Below are 16,462 nucleotides of genomic sequence, written 5' to 3'. Positions count from 1 at the left end.
GGCTGGCCCACCTCACTCAAAGGTATCAGTAATTCTGATTGTCTCAGACTTGGCTTCATTTGAGGGGGGGATATAAAAAAAAAAGTAGGCACAGGGAGATGAAGGCTGCATGGATCTTAGATTGCCTCTGAGTAAAGAGACCATTGAATAATTTTTGGAACTTTGTTGACATTTGAACGAGCTACACTTTCCCTAATTTTTCCTTGATTTTGTGGTCTTGAAAAAAGACTCCTTTCCATTTTTTTTTTAATTTTTAAAAGTTTTTCTGTTATTTCTGCCACATCAGACTGCAATTCTTCCCATCAGCGAGTATGCATTTAGTCATGGGATATTGTTTTTACCACTGTCTGTGTCCAGCTGATGAAAATTACTGAAGTTGAAGTCTTGTCTTAATCAACTAATATTACACCATAATTTAGTTTTAGTCATTGTTTATAAGAATCCTTGAAGCATCCTTTTGAAGACATTTTAGTCAGCTCAGAGTATTTCAGGGCCTGGCCATAGAATATAGATTTGTAAGTTCTGAGTGCGGCACTTGGAAAATCCAAGGAGGTAATAGTAGCTGCTTAGCTGGCCCAGCCGCTTGATTCTGCTGTGATTCTCCTTCTCTTCCTGTCCAAATCCAGTTGTTTCCTTCCCTGCCAGAGTCAGTCCCTCACAATAGTTCCACCTCCCTACTCTGCTTCTCTTCTAAAGGTCTTTGAGAATAAAATGCCATTGTTTGCCACTCTTCAAAGTAGCAGTTGCCATCAAAATGTCAGGTTCCAGTCATCTGTGCCCATATAAACATCGGCTTTGTGTTGCGTCAGTTATGAGGTTTAGCCCACGTAACGTCGGTGAGCAAGTATTCTTCTATGGTCATTAATTAAATCATTGTTTATACTCTCAGATTGTTATAGTATGGAGGCAGCATAACATTTTTCATCTCAAGTGACATGAGGTCCAGGGAGGCTTCTTCCCCACCCACCACATATTTTTGCCCTGACTCAGCCAAGTTCTTCAGTGAAATGAAACATTAGCATTTGGGGACCAGAGCGGATCCAGGGAAGCCCAGAGAGAAGCCTATTGACTGACTGACCAGAGTGACCCTGGGGAGGAGCGGGAGTCGTCATGGCCAGCACACTGTCCCCGGGTCAGTGGTCAAGGACCTGCTATCGGCGCAAAACTTCTTGCTTGGAAGCCTGGTAGCCATGAGACAGTTCTCAAGTCAGTGGACCTCTGGAAATAAGTATCTGGGCATATTCATATCCCTTACAGGAGTTCTCTGCCTCCTCCATTCCACTAGCAAAATCCAGAGAGGCCTGGAGCTCATTGGTTTGTCTCATTTTATGCATAAGTAGGTCCTATCTTGAGGGAACCAGCCCTAATGAGGCAAAGCAGCAAACCCCATTTTAAATACATTAAAACAATCATTGCCACTGTAGAATGGCTTATTGGAATTTAAAATTCTACGTTCACACTGTTGGATAAACAAGTGAACTGAGAAAACTGAAAGAGGGGCCAACTAGCCCAGATACTCCATAAAGCCTTGATGACCTTCTGTAATGTTCACTGTGCCAAGATTTTAAATAAGCACTGCCTGATTCTCCTTCAAAACTCATGGTAAATGGAGTGTTTTCCAGCTGTGCAAATAAAGAGGGGTCTCTGTGTTTGGTTCTCAACCTATCCGTCATCATTAGGTCGAATGGAAATGCCACATGAGTCTCTCTTGGTTGTCTGCTTAACCTGTCCCTTTTTAATAAGCTCATGGTCATTCTCTCCTTGTTTGAAAGAGAGCTGGTGGCCTGAGCCCTCCTTGGAAGTTCAGACCCATAGCATTTTTCCACTAGAAATCTCTTAACCTCACTATACATTTCCAAGTGTCAAATTTATGAAGCCAGAATGATTGTTTAGAGTAGGGGAAAATGGCAATTAAATTTGTTTTGCTATTTCAGAAAAGGTAGAAGAAGGCAATTGGCATTTATTCTGATACCTTTGTGTAATTCTTTTTTTTTTTTTTGTACTCTTTGACTAATAGCTCTCCAGCTCCCCAATTCCCAGCCCCTGCTTAACCCTCTTTTGACTCTGTTGCTATGATTTTCACTTTTTAAAAATTCCACATTGAAGTGATATGATACAGTATTTGTCTTTCTCTATCTCACTTGTCTCATTTAGCAAGATATACTCAAGGTCCATAGATGTTGTTGCAGATAGCAGGATTTCCTTCTTTCTTATTCTGATTAATATTCTTGTGTGTGTGTGCGTGCACTCATGGTACCTTTTTTATTCATTTGTCCATTAACAGAGACATTTTTGTGCACATTCCGTAGAACTTGAGAATTATAGTGGAAAGAGTAAGAGTTGTGAAGATTTAAGTGGTGTTACTGTTGTTAATAACAACTAAGGGTGACAACTGCTTAGTAAGTGCCAGGTAGAGTGTAGAGTACTTTTTTGTATATTTCTCTTTTGACCCTCATTACAGCTGGATAGGGTGCATGAAAAGGAAGGAAACTGAGACTGAGAGAGACTACCAGCTTACCCCAGGTTGCCAGCTAGCAGGTGGCAGAGCCAGATTCAGGCCCAGTTGATCTGATGTCTGAGCCTAACTCTTCACCAGGGTGTGAGGTTGCTTCCCTGTAGGGAAAAGAAAGTTGTGGTTCATAGAAGAATGTTTCCCATGATTTTAGAGACTCTAGGAAAAGAAATGTAGCTGTTGAGAAAGGAATTTAATGGTCCATAGCTAATAAAGACTGGGGCTGGGACTTACACCCAGCCTTCCAGAAATGGTCCTGCTTCAGTTTGTGTAGGCATGCGGTCCATTTTCTGACATTTTACAAATGGAGACATTAAGGCTCTCTGAGGAGACCAAGAGGGGCTGCAGGCAAGCCAGCATTCCTGGCTCCACAGTGTGATCCTTTAAATTGTTTTCTAACATGCAATTTGAGATTAAAAATTTCATATTATTCATACACAAAAAGGCTTGCTCCTAAATCAGAGGTTCTGGCTGATACTGGTCGTTTTACACTTAGGAGCCCTCTTCTTCAGATGCCACAGGCCCACTGAGGACCCTGGCTCCCCACCGGAGTGGTCATTCTTCCTTGGTTTGTCCTTTCCAGTTCGTCAGACATGTGCCCTTCACCTCTCAGGGCCCTTGGACTGTTCTTTGTAAGATTCCAAGGTCATGTAGAGGTAGAAAATTGTTTATAAACTGCATTTTTTCTATAGAAAAAAAGTGATTTTCAGTAGTGTGTAGTGATAAAGAGGATGAAGATGGGGCAGACTATTGTGAGGATCTTCCCAGAACACTGTTGCTCCCTAAGGGGATGCACACCAGGTAACACCAACAACATCACTGCCCACCTTACTGCCCTGAGAAGACTGGAACTTGGTCACTGTTTTCATCCTGCCTTATGTCAGAGGGGAAACGAGTCTTTGAAAAGACTCAAAGGGAGCAGTGCTCATTCACACTGAAGGTAGAACTAGGACCTTATCTGACGAGGTAGATAGCCATGGTTTCCCACCAAGGACCAGACTCTGGGGTCCCTCAGATCTGGTGTCATTGCAAAGTGGAGTGCTCAATGATGTGCTTTTGTAGCATCTCATGCAGAGGCAACTCTTAGATGTGGAACTCTTAAGAAATCTCTTAAGTAAGGGGAGTAAAATATCAGAAGTATAAAGCACCAGCCTGCATGTGGTTTATCACACTGAGTAGTGTAACCCAGAGTTCACAGGAGGCTCTGTAAGAGAATAAGGTAAATAAATTGATGTTGTGGAGAAAAATGAGCAGACCATTTGTAATAGGTGGCTAATTTTAGCATTAATTACTCCTTGGTAATTACCAAATGATTGCTGATTCTGTTTTCTTACATGATATATGAAGTCCAAAAAGGCACTAAAGAAGAGAATAAACATTCAAGAGCTAGGATTTAAAAGAAATAAAAAGAGGTGGAGGAAGGGGAGGAAAAGTGGCCAGTTGAATGCAGAAGGAGAATGAGGGAAGCATCTCTGGTTACAGCCGGAGTCCAGTCCTTAGCGACTTCCTGTTATTCATCAAAACGTACATTTGTTAACTAAAACTTCTATGAAAAACATTTGAAAACAAAAGAGACTCTTTCACAAAAGTTTTGCAGTTTAATGGGTTGAGGTTAGGTGATTAGATTTGCTTTAAGCTTTGCAGTATACATCATTCATATTATTTGTATAGTTCCAGCTTTTCTTACTTTTCTACATCTGCATCCCTGGTCTGGATACTGAAATGTAAGTTAGAACTTTGGTATTGTTTTGGGTATACTGCTGGTGCTAACTTCTGTGCATTTGCCAGGAACCTCATAGGGCAATCATATACTTCCCTACCCCATCTTCAACCTGTCCCAGCCACAGAGATACAAACAGCCCATTAGGGGTATCTTTCCAGGGGAGGGCCTCTGAGCAGCTGTGATGTCCCTTCCCTTTATAGGAAGAGGCGTTGTCTTCAGTTGTTAAGAGCAAAGATTTTGGAATCAAATGAATCTGGATTCAGATTGATCCAGGACAAATAACTGAATTCTTTTCTTTCTGTTTCCTCCTTATACAAGGAGCATACACCCCTGTTGAGCTGTTGTGTTACCCAAGTGTAGAGGCAGGTGACTCACAGTAAGACCTTGGTGAATGTCCGCGTCAGTGATGGCTCTCACAGACCTGTCTGCTGGTTCTGGGAATACTGCTCTGGAGAACATGGGCACCAGCTTTTTGTAACATTTTGTGGAGCCAATATTCCAGTGATAGAGGACAAAATAAACAAATAAATCAGAATTCGATATGGATGAATCTTAGGAAGAAAGTAAAGACCAGGTGAAATGAGAGGAAATGAGTTCAGACAGTTGACCCCTGAATGGTCAAAGGAGCCATCCTTGGAAAACTGGATAAATGGTGTGCTAAGCAGAGGGTACAGCAAGGGCAAGTGCCTGGGGAGGGTCAAGTGGATGGGCTTGGTGTGGGAGAGCAGACGGGGATGAGGTCATCCAGGTAGGCGGGGGCCTGGTGAGGGAGAGTCTTGGAGGTCAGGGAAGAAATCTGGATTTTATGCTAACTCTAAGTAGAAGCTGTTTTAAAATTTTAGGCGTGGAGATGATCTGCTTTATACTTCATGAGGCTCCAGTGGCTGCTGTCAGGCGTCTAGATAACAAGGAAGGGGATTTGTGGGGCCAGGGCCTATTGCTGTGCCCTGGGGCAGAGACAGTGGAGTCTGGAGTAGGGCCAGAGCAGTGGAGATGGGGAATTAGACTTGAGGCATATTTTAGAGATAGGGCCAGAAGAACATGCTGGTGGATTAGCGATGGGGTGGGTTGAGGAAATGATGGCTGTCAAGGATAATTCTTAAGTTTTTGGCCCAGTTGGATAGTGGCGTCATCGGCTGAGATGGGAAAGACCCCATGGGGGAGGAATGGGTTTGGCCAGGGAAATCAGGAGTTGGCTTTGGACGAGTTCAGTCTGAGAATCCTGCTAGTCATCCCTGTGGAGGTGTCAGGTATACAACTGGCTATGAGTCTGTTGCTCTGGGGAGAAGCCAGCTTTTTGTAACTTTTCAGAACTTTGATTATGATAAGCAAGGCCAAGTGAGGATGATCCCTCAGCTCCATCCCTTTCCAAATGTGTGACTGCTTTTCCTTCTCACTCCCCCTCTATACTGAGAATCTGTCTCTCCCATCCCCCTCTTTCTATTTATTCCCTCTCTTCTCTTGGCCCTATTTTGGAAAGCCCAAATCAGGGATTTTTACTGTTGGCTTTGAGGATCAGAATGAAAACACAGACAACCGAGAAAAACTCCTCCCAAGAGAGGCTGTCTTTACTGCACATTTAGTACAGGAACCCAAAATAGGAATAGTACTGTACTGTGAATTGCTCACGCGGGTATCCCCTTGATCCAGAACCTTGGAGTTCTCTCCTCTTCCTTTCAACATGGCAACACATCTCTTGGTTTGTCCTCTGTGGTGTTTGTCTCTGTAAGACCCTTCATGCAGAGCCAAAGGTTTATCTACTAGAGAAGAGATGAAATGCTTTCTTTCCTGTTCAGACACTGTTTACAGTCATGGTTTATGGAGGGATGATAACTGTGGATGCTTCTGTCATCCAGCAATCTTCTTTAGAGCATGTTTTTCCCACTGTGCCTCCAAGAGGAGCCACCTGGAAGCCTTGCATGAAGAGTGATCTGGATGGATCTCTGTAGGTAGTGCCTGAACTCTGAGGGAGTGCCATGGTGCACATGGGCCCTGCTTCAGAATCCTGAGCTAAAGTATGGTCTCATCGGCCCCTTGGGCTGTTTCCACTGGGATGGGCGAGTCTCTGGCCTTGGCCAGGAGGGTGGAGTGGACAGGAGTGACGATGCATGTTAATTAGCACTGTGCAAAGCTGTCACCAGGAAGCCAGAAGCCACATGGTCCCAACCTGGTTTGGGGTTGGTACACCAAATTTAAACCAGCTGGCTTTTGTTTGGAAATGCCCTGGGAGGGTCCTGGTCCTTTCTGGATAACAAAAGGGCTGGCATTTCCTTACCCTGAGCCCTGTATTAAACACTAAGAGGTTCTGTAAACAGTACAGCCAGTGCTGTGACAGATCTGGCTTCAGAGGCACACATATCCTCTCTTGTTTGTTGGCAAGTAGAAGCTGGCATAAACTTAACTATGAGGGTCCTTATTTAGCGGCATGGGGAGGAAGCATGAATCCGTGTCCATCCAGTGTCCCCCTGCTTAAAAGGCCTCTGTGACCACTTGTCTGTTGGATAAAGTCTCAGCTCCTTCCCAAGATCTTATGTGACTGTCCCTCTGCCCATTCTTCTGATCTCATACCACCCTACCCCTCCTCACTCTCCCCCAGCCTTTTACTCCAGCCATTCTTAACTATTTGCACTTCCTGGAATGGATCTAACTCTGACTTTGAGCCTTTACTTACATTCCTTGCTTTGCCAGACACAGTCTTTAACCCCTCTTTTCTCTAGCTAACTGCTCCTCATCCTTCAGGGTTCAGCTGCACTAACTCTCCCTCAGGATAGCCAAGTGATTGACTCTCTCTTCTGTGTGCTTCTCTATCATGTTGATTTTGCTACTTTGTAATTGTCCGCTTCCACAGACCTCACAGGCCCCAGGAAGCAGGGATCATGCTCATCTAGTTAACCTCTGCTCCGCCAGTGCTAGGCACCAAGACAGCCTTCCATAAAATGTTTGAATGAAGGGCCCCATCCTGGGGATCCAGACCTGTGCTCTGTTCAGCCCTTTTCTTCTAACATTTCCTAACCCATAGCAAAGCCAACAGGATCCCTAGCTGAACAGGAGCATAGCAGTAGCTGAGCATAATGGCCTCTTCACCCTCAAGATGATAGCATGTTTAGAACTTTTTATGTTACTGACAAATCATGTCTACCCAGCATATTCAGAAGGCAGGTCTGGTACCACATGAGGGTTGAGCTGGAGTTTCAACCTCAAAGACACAAAGGGAACAATTCTGTAGAAGCAGAAGGTGTAGATTAAGAGACTTAAGCTTGATTCACCTTCAGTATTTGCCACTTGATACCTGTGAGAACATGGGTGAAATACCTGTGCTTGGTCTGCCTCAGTCATCTTATCTTTAAAGTGGGTACAGTCATCCTCCCTTCATCATGTTGTCAAGAGTAAATAAGGCTAAACTTATAAAGTGTTTAGCAAGTTTTGTGCGCCTTAGCAAATTAATTATAGGGTAGAGGGATAAATTGGGAGATTGGGATTGACATATGTATACTTCTATATATGAAATAGATAGTTAAAAAGGACCTATTATATAGCACAGGGAACTCTACTCTGTACTCTCTTATGATCTACATGGAAAAAGAATCTACAAAAGAGTGGAAATATGTGTATGTATAACTGATTCACTTTGCTATACACCTGAAACTAATACAACATTTTATTTTATTTTATTTAGGAACTTAATACTTAATTTTATTTTTTTTTTTCAGTTCAAAATCTTTATTTTTTTTCCATTAATTTTTATTAGTTGGAGGCTAATTACTTTACAATATTGTAGTGGTTTTTGCCATACATTGACATGAATCAGCCATGGATTTACATGTGTTCCCCATCCCGATCCCCCCTCCCACCTGCCTCCCCATCGCATTCCTCTGGGTCATCCCAGTGCACCAGCCCTGAGCACTTGTCTCATGCATCCAACCTGGGCTGGTGATCTGTTTCACCCTTGATAGTGTACTTGTTTCAGTGCTGTTCTCTCTGAACATCCCACCCTCGCCTTCTCCCACAGAGTCTAAAAGTCTGTTCTGTCCATCTGTGTCTCTTTTTCTGTTTTGCATATAGAGTTATCATTACCATCTTTTTAAATTCCATATATATGTGTAGTATACTGTATTGGTCTTTATCTTTCTGGCTTACTTTGCTCTGTATAATGGGCTCCAGTTTCATCCATCTCATTAGAACTGATTCAAAAGAATTCTTTTTAATGGCTGAGTAATATTCCATAGTGTATATGTACCATAGCTCCTTTATCCATTCGTCTGCTGATGGGCATCTAGGTTGCTTCCATGTCCTGGCTATTATAAACAGTGCTGCGAAGAACACTGGGGTCCATGTGTCTCCTTCAGTTCTGGTTTCCTCGGTGTGTATGCCCAGAAGTGGGATTGCTGGGTCATATGGCAGTTCTATTTCCAGTTTTTTAAGGAATCTCCACACTGTTCTCCATAGCGGCTGTACTAGTTTGCATTCCCACCAACAGTGTAAGAGGGTTCCCTTTTCTCCACACCCTCTCCAGCATTTATTGCTTGTAGACTTTTGGATAGCTGCCATTCTGACTGGTATAACACAACATTTTGTATAACACAACATTTTAAACCAACTATACTCCAATAAAAAATTTTTTAAAAATTAAAAAAAAATTATTTATAATGATATTATTATTTATAACTATTTATAACAATATGTAACTATATAACAGCCTTTAAGTGATGTGCTTTGTAGTTTTTCCTGAATTTGTAAGTAATTTATTTGGAAATAAATACACTAAAATGAAATTAGGAAGGGGTTTACAAAATGGTATGTAAAGAGGACTCACTCTGTTTCTACCAGAGAAGGTGTATACATATATGTATAGACTGAGCGACTAAACAGAAAGAAAGCATCAGAAAGAAATTCTTCAGTGGATTAATGGGGGATTCTTCTGAGGGCTAGAGGCTTCCCTGGTAGCTGGGCTGGTAAAGAATCTGCCTGCAGTGCAGGAGACCGTGGTTCGATTCCTGGGTCAGGAAGTTCCCCTGGAGAAGGGATAGGCTACCCACTCCAATATTCTTGGGCTTCTTTGGTGGCTCAGCTGGTAAAGAATCCACCTGCAATGAAGGAAACTTGGGTTTGATCCCTGGGTTGGGAAGATCCCTTGGAGAAGGGAATGGCTATCCACTCCAGTATTCTGGCCTGGAGAATCCCATGGACTATACAGTCCATGGGATCGCAAAGAGTCGGGCATGACTGAGTGACTTTCACTCTGGGAGATGAGTCTGTGGTTGATCTTTATTTTATTCTTTCTGCTTGACTGTTCTCTTACATGAACACAGTGCTTGAAGTGGGTAGAGAGGAGACATAATACTGCTACAGAGACAAGGTGTGGGCATGCTCCTCAGTTGTAGCTCTGCCTGTCTTTACTAAAGGTGCTTCTCCATTGGCAGGATTTTTCACCCAGATCTCCACCTTGGCTGACGTGCAGGAAAATGTCATGGAATACCTCCACGTACTCAGCCGGCCCAAAGTCATCGACCAGGAACACGATGTGGTGTGGACTGAAGCGTACATTGACAGCACTGTGAGTACTTGGCGGCCCCAGGGGACAACCTGAGGGTGCCTCCTGGCACAGGAGAGTTTCCTTGGGTTTATTCTGAAAGTTGGCAGTTGTATTGTTTCTCCTCAATAACAGGTTCAATGACATCTTTCTTTTTGTACAGTTTGCATTGGTCTCTTGATAAGCGAGGCTGGTAACAAATCTTAATATCTGAGAATGCAGTAGGCTCTTCTGGAAGGTGTCTGGTCAGCACAGAAAACTCACTTTTGGCTTCTGTCTTCTCTACTTTGTTCCCTGTCTCACAAGTGTACAAATTCTCTCATTGTGGCCATGATAACAGACATGTTAGATTCAGTCCTCACCATCATCGGAGAAGCTCAGTCCTAGGAATGAATCTTGGGTCTCAACTTGGGAATGTGGAACCAAATTTCAGTTCTGACCGTGAATTGGAGTCACTGTAGAGACCATGGCTGCCTTTTCTTCCCATGGACAAGTGAGAAGATGCTTCCTTGGTGACTATATAGGTAGCGATTGTTATTGCAGCTGTGGCCATGGGCTTATTCTAAATCTAACTTCCAAGCAAAAAAGATTCTAATGTTGAATTAGTTTAAAAGAAGTAGCGTTGCCAATCATCAAGTAATGGCTCAGTGGCTGGGTTTCTTGTGTAATTGCTGCGTGATTTTTCATAGTGATAATGAGTCTGATGGAGTGGCATTTTTCATTTATTGATTGTAAATGTTCTCAGAGGGCCCCTCTCCCATCATTTGTGTCAGGATTAACATCACATTAATCACTGTAACCCGGACACAGCCATCCTCAAGAGTGATCTCAATGGCTGCTGTGGGCTGGGTTTTCTCTCCATGAATTCTCATTCCTGCTGCTTTTCTGGCAGCTGCAGGCAAATGCAGGGCAGGAGCAGCATGTGAGAACCCATCTCGGGGGACAGCACAGCAGTCTGCACCCCCCAAAGCCTTAAAAGCATACAGTGGGACCTTGGAAATACGAACTGGTCAGGAAAGGGTAGCCCTTTCCCAGGAGAAATCACCCTGAGCAGAGATGGGTCTTAAGCTGAAAAATTTAATAGTTCTGGTGTAGGAGAGACCAGGGAGACTGAAATTTTATCATGTTCAGAGTCTGAACCCAGTTTGGTTTAGAATCATAGAAGTGAAATAACTAAGCCACCCAGTTTGTGTCAGCATCATACTAACAGTAATAACAGAACAACAGTGGTGATGGTTTCATCTCTTCCTTGTACGTGTGATTGAGTAAGGCCAGGGAAGAGGAGAGGAGGAGGGTGGCCAGCCAGGATCAGAGTGATCCAGACACTCAGTGGTTCCCTGTACAAACTCTGAACATCCAGTTGGGTCTGTCATCTTGTTTCATCCTATCTAAAAAATATAGAACAGAGTCTCTATGGGACCATCGCTTGGATACATAGAAACATCAGTCGAACTTCCAAAACAAAGTGAAGTTGCTCAGTCATGTCCAATTCTTTGCGACCCCATGGACTGTAGCCTACCAGGCTCCTCCGTCCATGGGATTTTCCAGGCAAGAATACTGGACTGGGTTCCCATTTCCAAAAAAAGACCTACCTATATATGGAAATTTTGTATGTCATAAAGCCGGTATCTCTAACCAGTGGGGCCAGGATGGGCTTAATAACTGCTTTTGGGGAAACTAGATAGCTATTGAGAAAAAGATAGAATTAGTTACTTTCTTCACATCATGCCCAAGAAAGAAATTCAAGGGGATCAGAGGCCTAAACTGTCGAAAATGAAACGAAAGCAGTAGGACAAAAATATAGTGAATTATTCTATGAGTCCAGAGAAAGGCTTTTAACAATGACTCCAAGATCGAGATGCAACATAAAGAAAAATAGGTTTGACTACTAATATAAACAAAACCCAACTTTTGTTAAGTAAAAAAATCACTAGAAGCAAAGTCAAAAAGCAAATGGTAAAATAGGAGAAAATATATGCAACATATACACATATAAAGAGTAATTCTAATGTGTAAAGAACTTTCAAAAATTAAAGGGAAAACCCCAAAATTCCTATAGAAAAAAATGAACAAAAGACATGAGCAGACAATTCACACAAAAATAATAAAAATGGTTTTTAAAAATATGAAGTATGTACAACTTTATACATAGTAATAAAAAGGCAAATAAAAGTATGGTGAGACACCATGTCTTTTACCTATAAGAGTACCAAAAATGAAAAGCTTTGTTGGTGCAGCTGTGGGAAAGAGACACTCGTATGTTGCTTGTGGGATGACAGAATGGGGCGTTCCTAGGAAGGAAGATGTACTTTCACCTCTTGACCCAGAAATCCTACTTCTAGGAATTAACCCTGAAGATAAACCTCCAGCAATCCAAAAATACATATGCACAAAGTTTGTTCACTGCAGAATGTCTTGTAATTTCAAAATATTGAACCTGGAGAAGGGATTGGTTGCCCACTTCAGTATTCTTGCCTAGAGAATTCCATGGACGGAAGAGCCTGTGGGCTTTATATAGTCCATGGGGTTGTAAAGAGTTGGACACAACTGACCAACTTTCACTTTCAGAATATTGAAAGTTACCTAAATCCCCAACCATAAGAGATCAATTGCATAAACTCTGAGACATGGATGTAATGGAGTCTTACTGTTAAAAATAAAACAGAAAAAAAGCCTGGAATATTTTGTGCCAGACACTAAAGTCATGTCAAAAAGCCTAGGAATCAGCATGAATGGGCTCTCAGTGGTCAGCTCTGGGACAATTTGAACCCCAAAATTAAAAAAAAGTAGAGTAATGGACTATAACTTGAATAAAACAGAAATCCATGTGTTCTAGATAAATAAACAAATTTCAGACAGATGAGCTACATAGGTGATGGAAGTGTGTGGGAAGGAGTGGAGTGTCCAGTGGGCAATGGAACGCCGCCTGGTAGGTGTGGAGGGAGGGAGTCATTAGATTGAAAATCACCAGTGAACAGCTGTTTTAGTAAAGAATGGTTAGGGCAGTAGTCATCATCCATGGATGCTAAGCCTAGGGGAAAGTTTGATGATGGGTGGGATATTTTCATGGTCTCAAAGTACTTCCCTAGAGATTTTTGACTAGTTGGGAGGGGAAGAAAACAGTGAAAGAGAATCCAGCAAAATCTTGAGTGGGTCGCCAAATTACTGTCACCAATGAGAAGCTGATGGACATCGTGCCTTTGGTGAAGGACACATGACACATATAGAGTATCCAGGCTGGGGTTACATAACCTGAAGATCCTGGGGAGGAAGAGGATAGAGCTTTGTATTAATGTAACATCTAGCTTTAGGTACTGTTAATTATTTAAATAAATTGCTCTAGATTTACTAATCACATACATGCATACACAGTTACACACATTTATATGTTTATATATTGGGGGCAGTTACAAGAGAGGGAAAACCCATTGCTACAGCTGCTTTTCCACTAAAGAACTGACAGAAGAGGCAAAGAAAAAGATCTGGAAGCAGCTCTGGGCAAACAGTGCAGAGACATTATCTTTGAAGTCTTGTGCTTCATCTTAAACATTTATATGAAATTTGCATTCTGTGCCATAATCATCTTTACTTACTTTAAAATAAAATAATGCTGTAAGTGGCTCACTATTAATTGAAATGCTGGGTGAAGATGACTGAGCTCATTTTTTCTGTCTCTTCAAGAACCTTTTGATGTACATAAAACTAAACCCCCAGAATATGCTTGTCCCTGAAGTGATAGCTCAGCACTGCCAATGTGTTCCCTCTTTGCATGTAACCCTGATAAGTTAATCCCCCAGTAGAATGTTCTGTAGTAGATTCTTTATCATCTTGGTGGTTTTGAGAAACCTGTTGAGCTAGGAAGGACATTGGGAATGCCGTCTTCCCCTTGGCCTATTTGGGTGAGCGGCTACTGCTCCAACAGGTGCCTCGCCGGCCAAGGAAGCAACACCTCTTCAAACTAGTCCTCTGGGCCTATAACAACCATGGCAAGGGGAGATTCCCTTTGTTATTTACATGGAGTCAAAATCAGAATCATATGCTAAACTCACCTGCAGAGTCTCAATTCTAAGATGAGGCCACCAACTTTGGAACCAACCAGATGAAGAGGGTGTGGGAATCAGCAATTCCAAGTTCATTACCACCTGATCCATCCAAGGCAGTCTCAATCCAGGATTACCCTAACGTGTCCCAGCTTGTGGTAATAAAAGAGACCAAACTCAGGAGCAGCTGGCACTGGCATGATGACCCCATTTAATAATATGCTTTGGAATTTTTTTTGATATTTGAACATATTTATTATCTTCCCTAGCAACTTTCTTTAGAGTCTTTCCAAGACATTTGTTTACATAGTCAAGGAATAACAACTTTCTTTTTACATTTATAATATATGAATTTCAATAAGGTTGAATTAATTTATATAATTATGGCAAAATTACATCTGTTCTTCATCATAACATTTCTGCTAAACAACAGTGTCTCCAAGAGCCTGGTTCTCCTTGTTACATTGTAGTCTGAAGGTGGTTTTGATTCCATTAGGACTTGTGAACCTACTGATTTATTTATCATATTACCAAACACTAAGAAAGTAGGTACTAGTTGATTATCAAGTAAATTTGAACACTTGATCCCACAAGTTTGCTTAATTAACATAGTCTTAAAATCTTCTTTCTGTTTGGTTATCTTCTGGTGAAGGCAAAAATAATTCCTTTTTGCTTGACTCATCAGTTATGGTTGAAAACCCTGAAGTAACAAATATGATAATATAATTGATTTAATACTTAAGTGAATAGCTTGAAATGACCTGCAAGGATAGTGCTTTCCCTCCTTATTAATTATACATGCATTTATACAGTTCTGGCTCTGGACAAGATCAAGATAAAAGTTTGTGAAGAGAAGCTGAGTTTGGATTTTTATGCATGAGAATCCAGGGTTGCAATTAATCCAGCCTGATCTAAAATCAAGATGGACAAAGTTTTCCTTTCGGGATCCATTTTCCCTGACTATTACCACCAGTCTGATTAAATATTCTGTTTCCTGCCTGGCTGTTCTGTTCAATTTGCTCTCGTGGTAAAGCCCAAATAAATGAATTAATGTTAGCAACATTAATTATGTTTAATCTAATAAGATCTCATGTATTAATTGACAAAACAGCAAACACTAGAATTCTGAAATTCGTGGGCTTCTTATCTGAATACAAGTGGTGCTGCATAGTCACTATCTCTTAGGTGCAGAGCAAAAAAGCATTAACAGTGGCATTTGTTCCATTTGTAAGCAGATGACTTGTATTTTCCAGTTGGGCCCTGATCACCTTGGGGATGCTGCCCAACTTGCTGTGCATCAGACTGAGGAAGCATCAGCATTCCTGATGAACCCCTCCAGGGGAGTTTGCACAGACCACAGTGACGTGCAGAAGGGAAGCAAAGAAATCTTTTAGAAAACAGTGGGAAAGTGACCATTTAAAATAATGAGAATCCATTACCAAGCCCCCCTGCCCTCCCCTCTGCTGGTAATACAATTCTGTATGAAATTTGTAGGAACTTTCAAACCAATTTAGTTACGTTTGCAAATTGGACATGTATCCCTCCTCCTCACCCCCTACTAAGTCCAACTTGGAGAAAATGCTTTGCATTTGATAAACTGCACATTTAGCTTGGTTTCCCATCTCAGAAGGGCACCTAGGCCATTTAGGAGTCGTTTGGTGATTGCTTTAGGCGACAGTATCTCACTGCCTAGAAGCAATTACTCGGAGGGTCGAAGCCATCATAAGGAAGTTGTTGGGGCTTAGAAGCTGAATATACGGTGTTTTCCCCAAGACACCACTGCATATCAAAGAAGTTCAAATCGTCAAAGCAAAAAGACACACGTAAAGAGAAACATAAACCGTCCTGCTGGGTTGTGGAACAGAGAATGCCATCTGCATTACATGGCATGGAGGAAACTGATTACATTGGGACCTCTATTTCATAGCAGATGGGTTCATTAAATTTAATAGCCTCCAGAGCCTTTAGAAACCGTGTTAAAAACATGCGGAGCATGCTGTGACACTTCACTTCTGGCCCTACAGTCATTATAACTCTGGCATAGACTATAAATATTATAGTACTTTATTTTCATTGAAACAGATTACTATTATAATTTTTTTTTTTTTTTTTTTTGCTAGGGATGGTGATGTTAAAAATGGGTGCATTCTTGATTTCTGGTGCTATTTATATTCATCCAAATATTCTCTTCCATATAATTCTAAATTTTTATATTAAATAGAACTTTGTTAGCTCAACTTTTTTTTTCTACTTTGGATTGGTGTTACAAGACTATGAACCAAAGGTATAAAATTATTTTCTTTATTTAGGAAAGATGTTCTAACACCCTGTATGGATGACTGTCAACTAGCAGAAAAGTTTGAGATTGAAAATGAAAACAAAATTTTTTAGATTTCAAGTTTTCTTTTTTTTTTAGATTTTTAGATTTGTTGTTGTTTCTGCTATTATGGTATAATAATTTTCAACTATCTGTAATGAAAGGATAGCTTCTGGAAATAAGCCCTTAAACAAAATCACTAAGTCTGAATAACAATTTAGCATGATAGATTATTCAGCAGTCTTTGTTTACAAGTGACAGTACCAACTCAAAGTAGTAAAGGTCATAAAGGGAATTTGTTGATCTAGAGTCAAGATATCTATGTAGTTCTCTCTTGAGG

At 41.4% G+C, this 16,462-nt stretch overlaps 1 protein-coding gene across 4 annotated transcripts in view; it reads left to right on the top strand.

Moving 5' to 3' along the window:
* CACNA2D3 (calcium voltage-gated channel auxiliary subunit alpha2delta 3) overlaps window positions 1–16,462 on the top strand; it is an 846,876-nt gene that overhangs the window by 573,461 nt on the left and 256,953 nt on the right. For all 4 annotated transcript variants that reach the window (XR_006337469.1, XM_043885641.1, XM_043885642.1 and 1 more), the window contains exon 13: window positions 9,656–9,789. Coding sequence is in view for 3 of the 4 variants with exons in the window: in XM_043885641.1 (XP_043741576.1) it covers window positions 9,656–9,789 (134 nt within the window). In the remaining variant the exon portion in view is untranslated. The remainder of the gene's footprint in view (window positions 1–9,655; window positions 9,790–16,462) is intronic.

Source organism: Cervus elaphus, chromosome 24 (assembly GCF_910594005.1).
Source record: "Cervus elaphus chromosome 24, mCerEla1.1, whole genome shotgun sequence".
Lineage (NCBI taxonomy): Eukaryota > Metazoa > Chordata > Mammalia > Artiodactyla > Cervidae > Cervus > Cervus elaphus.
The sequence above is the reverse complement of the archived record's forward strand: the minus strand, read 5'-3'. Positions and strand labels throughout refer to the sequence as shown.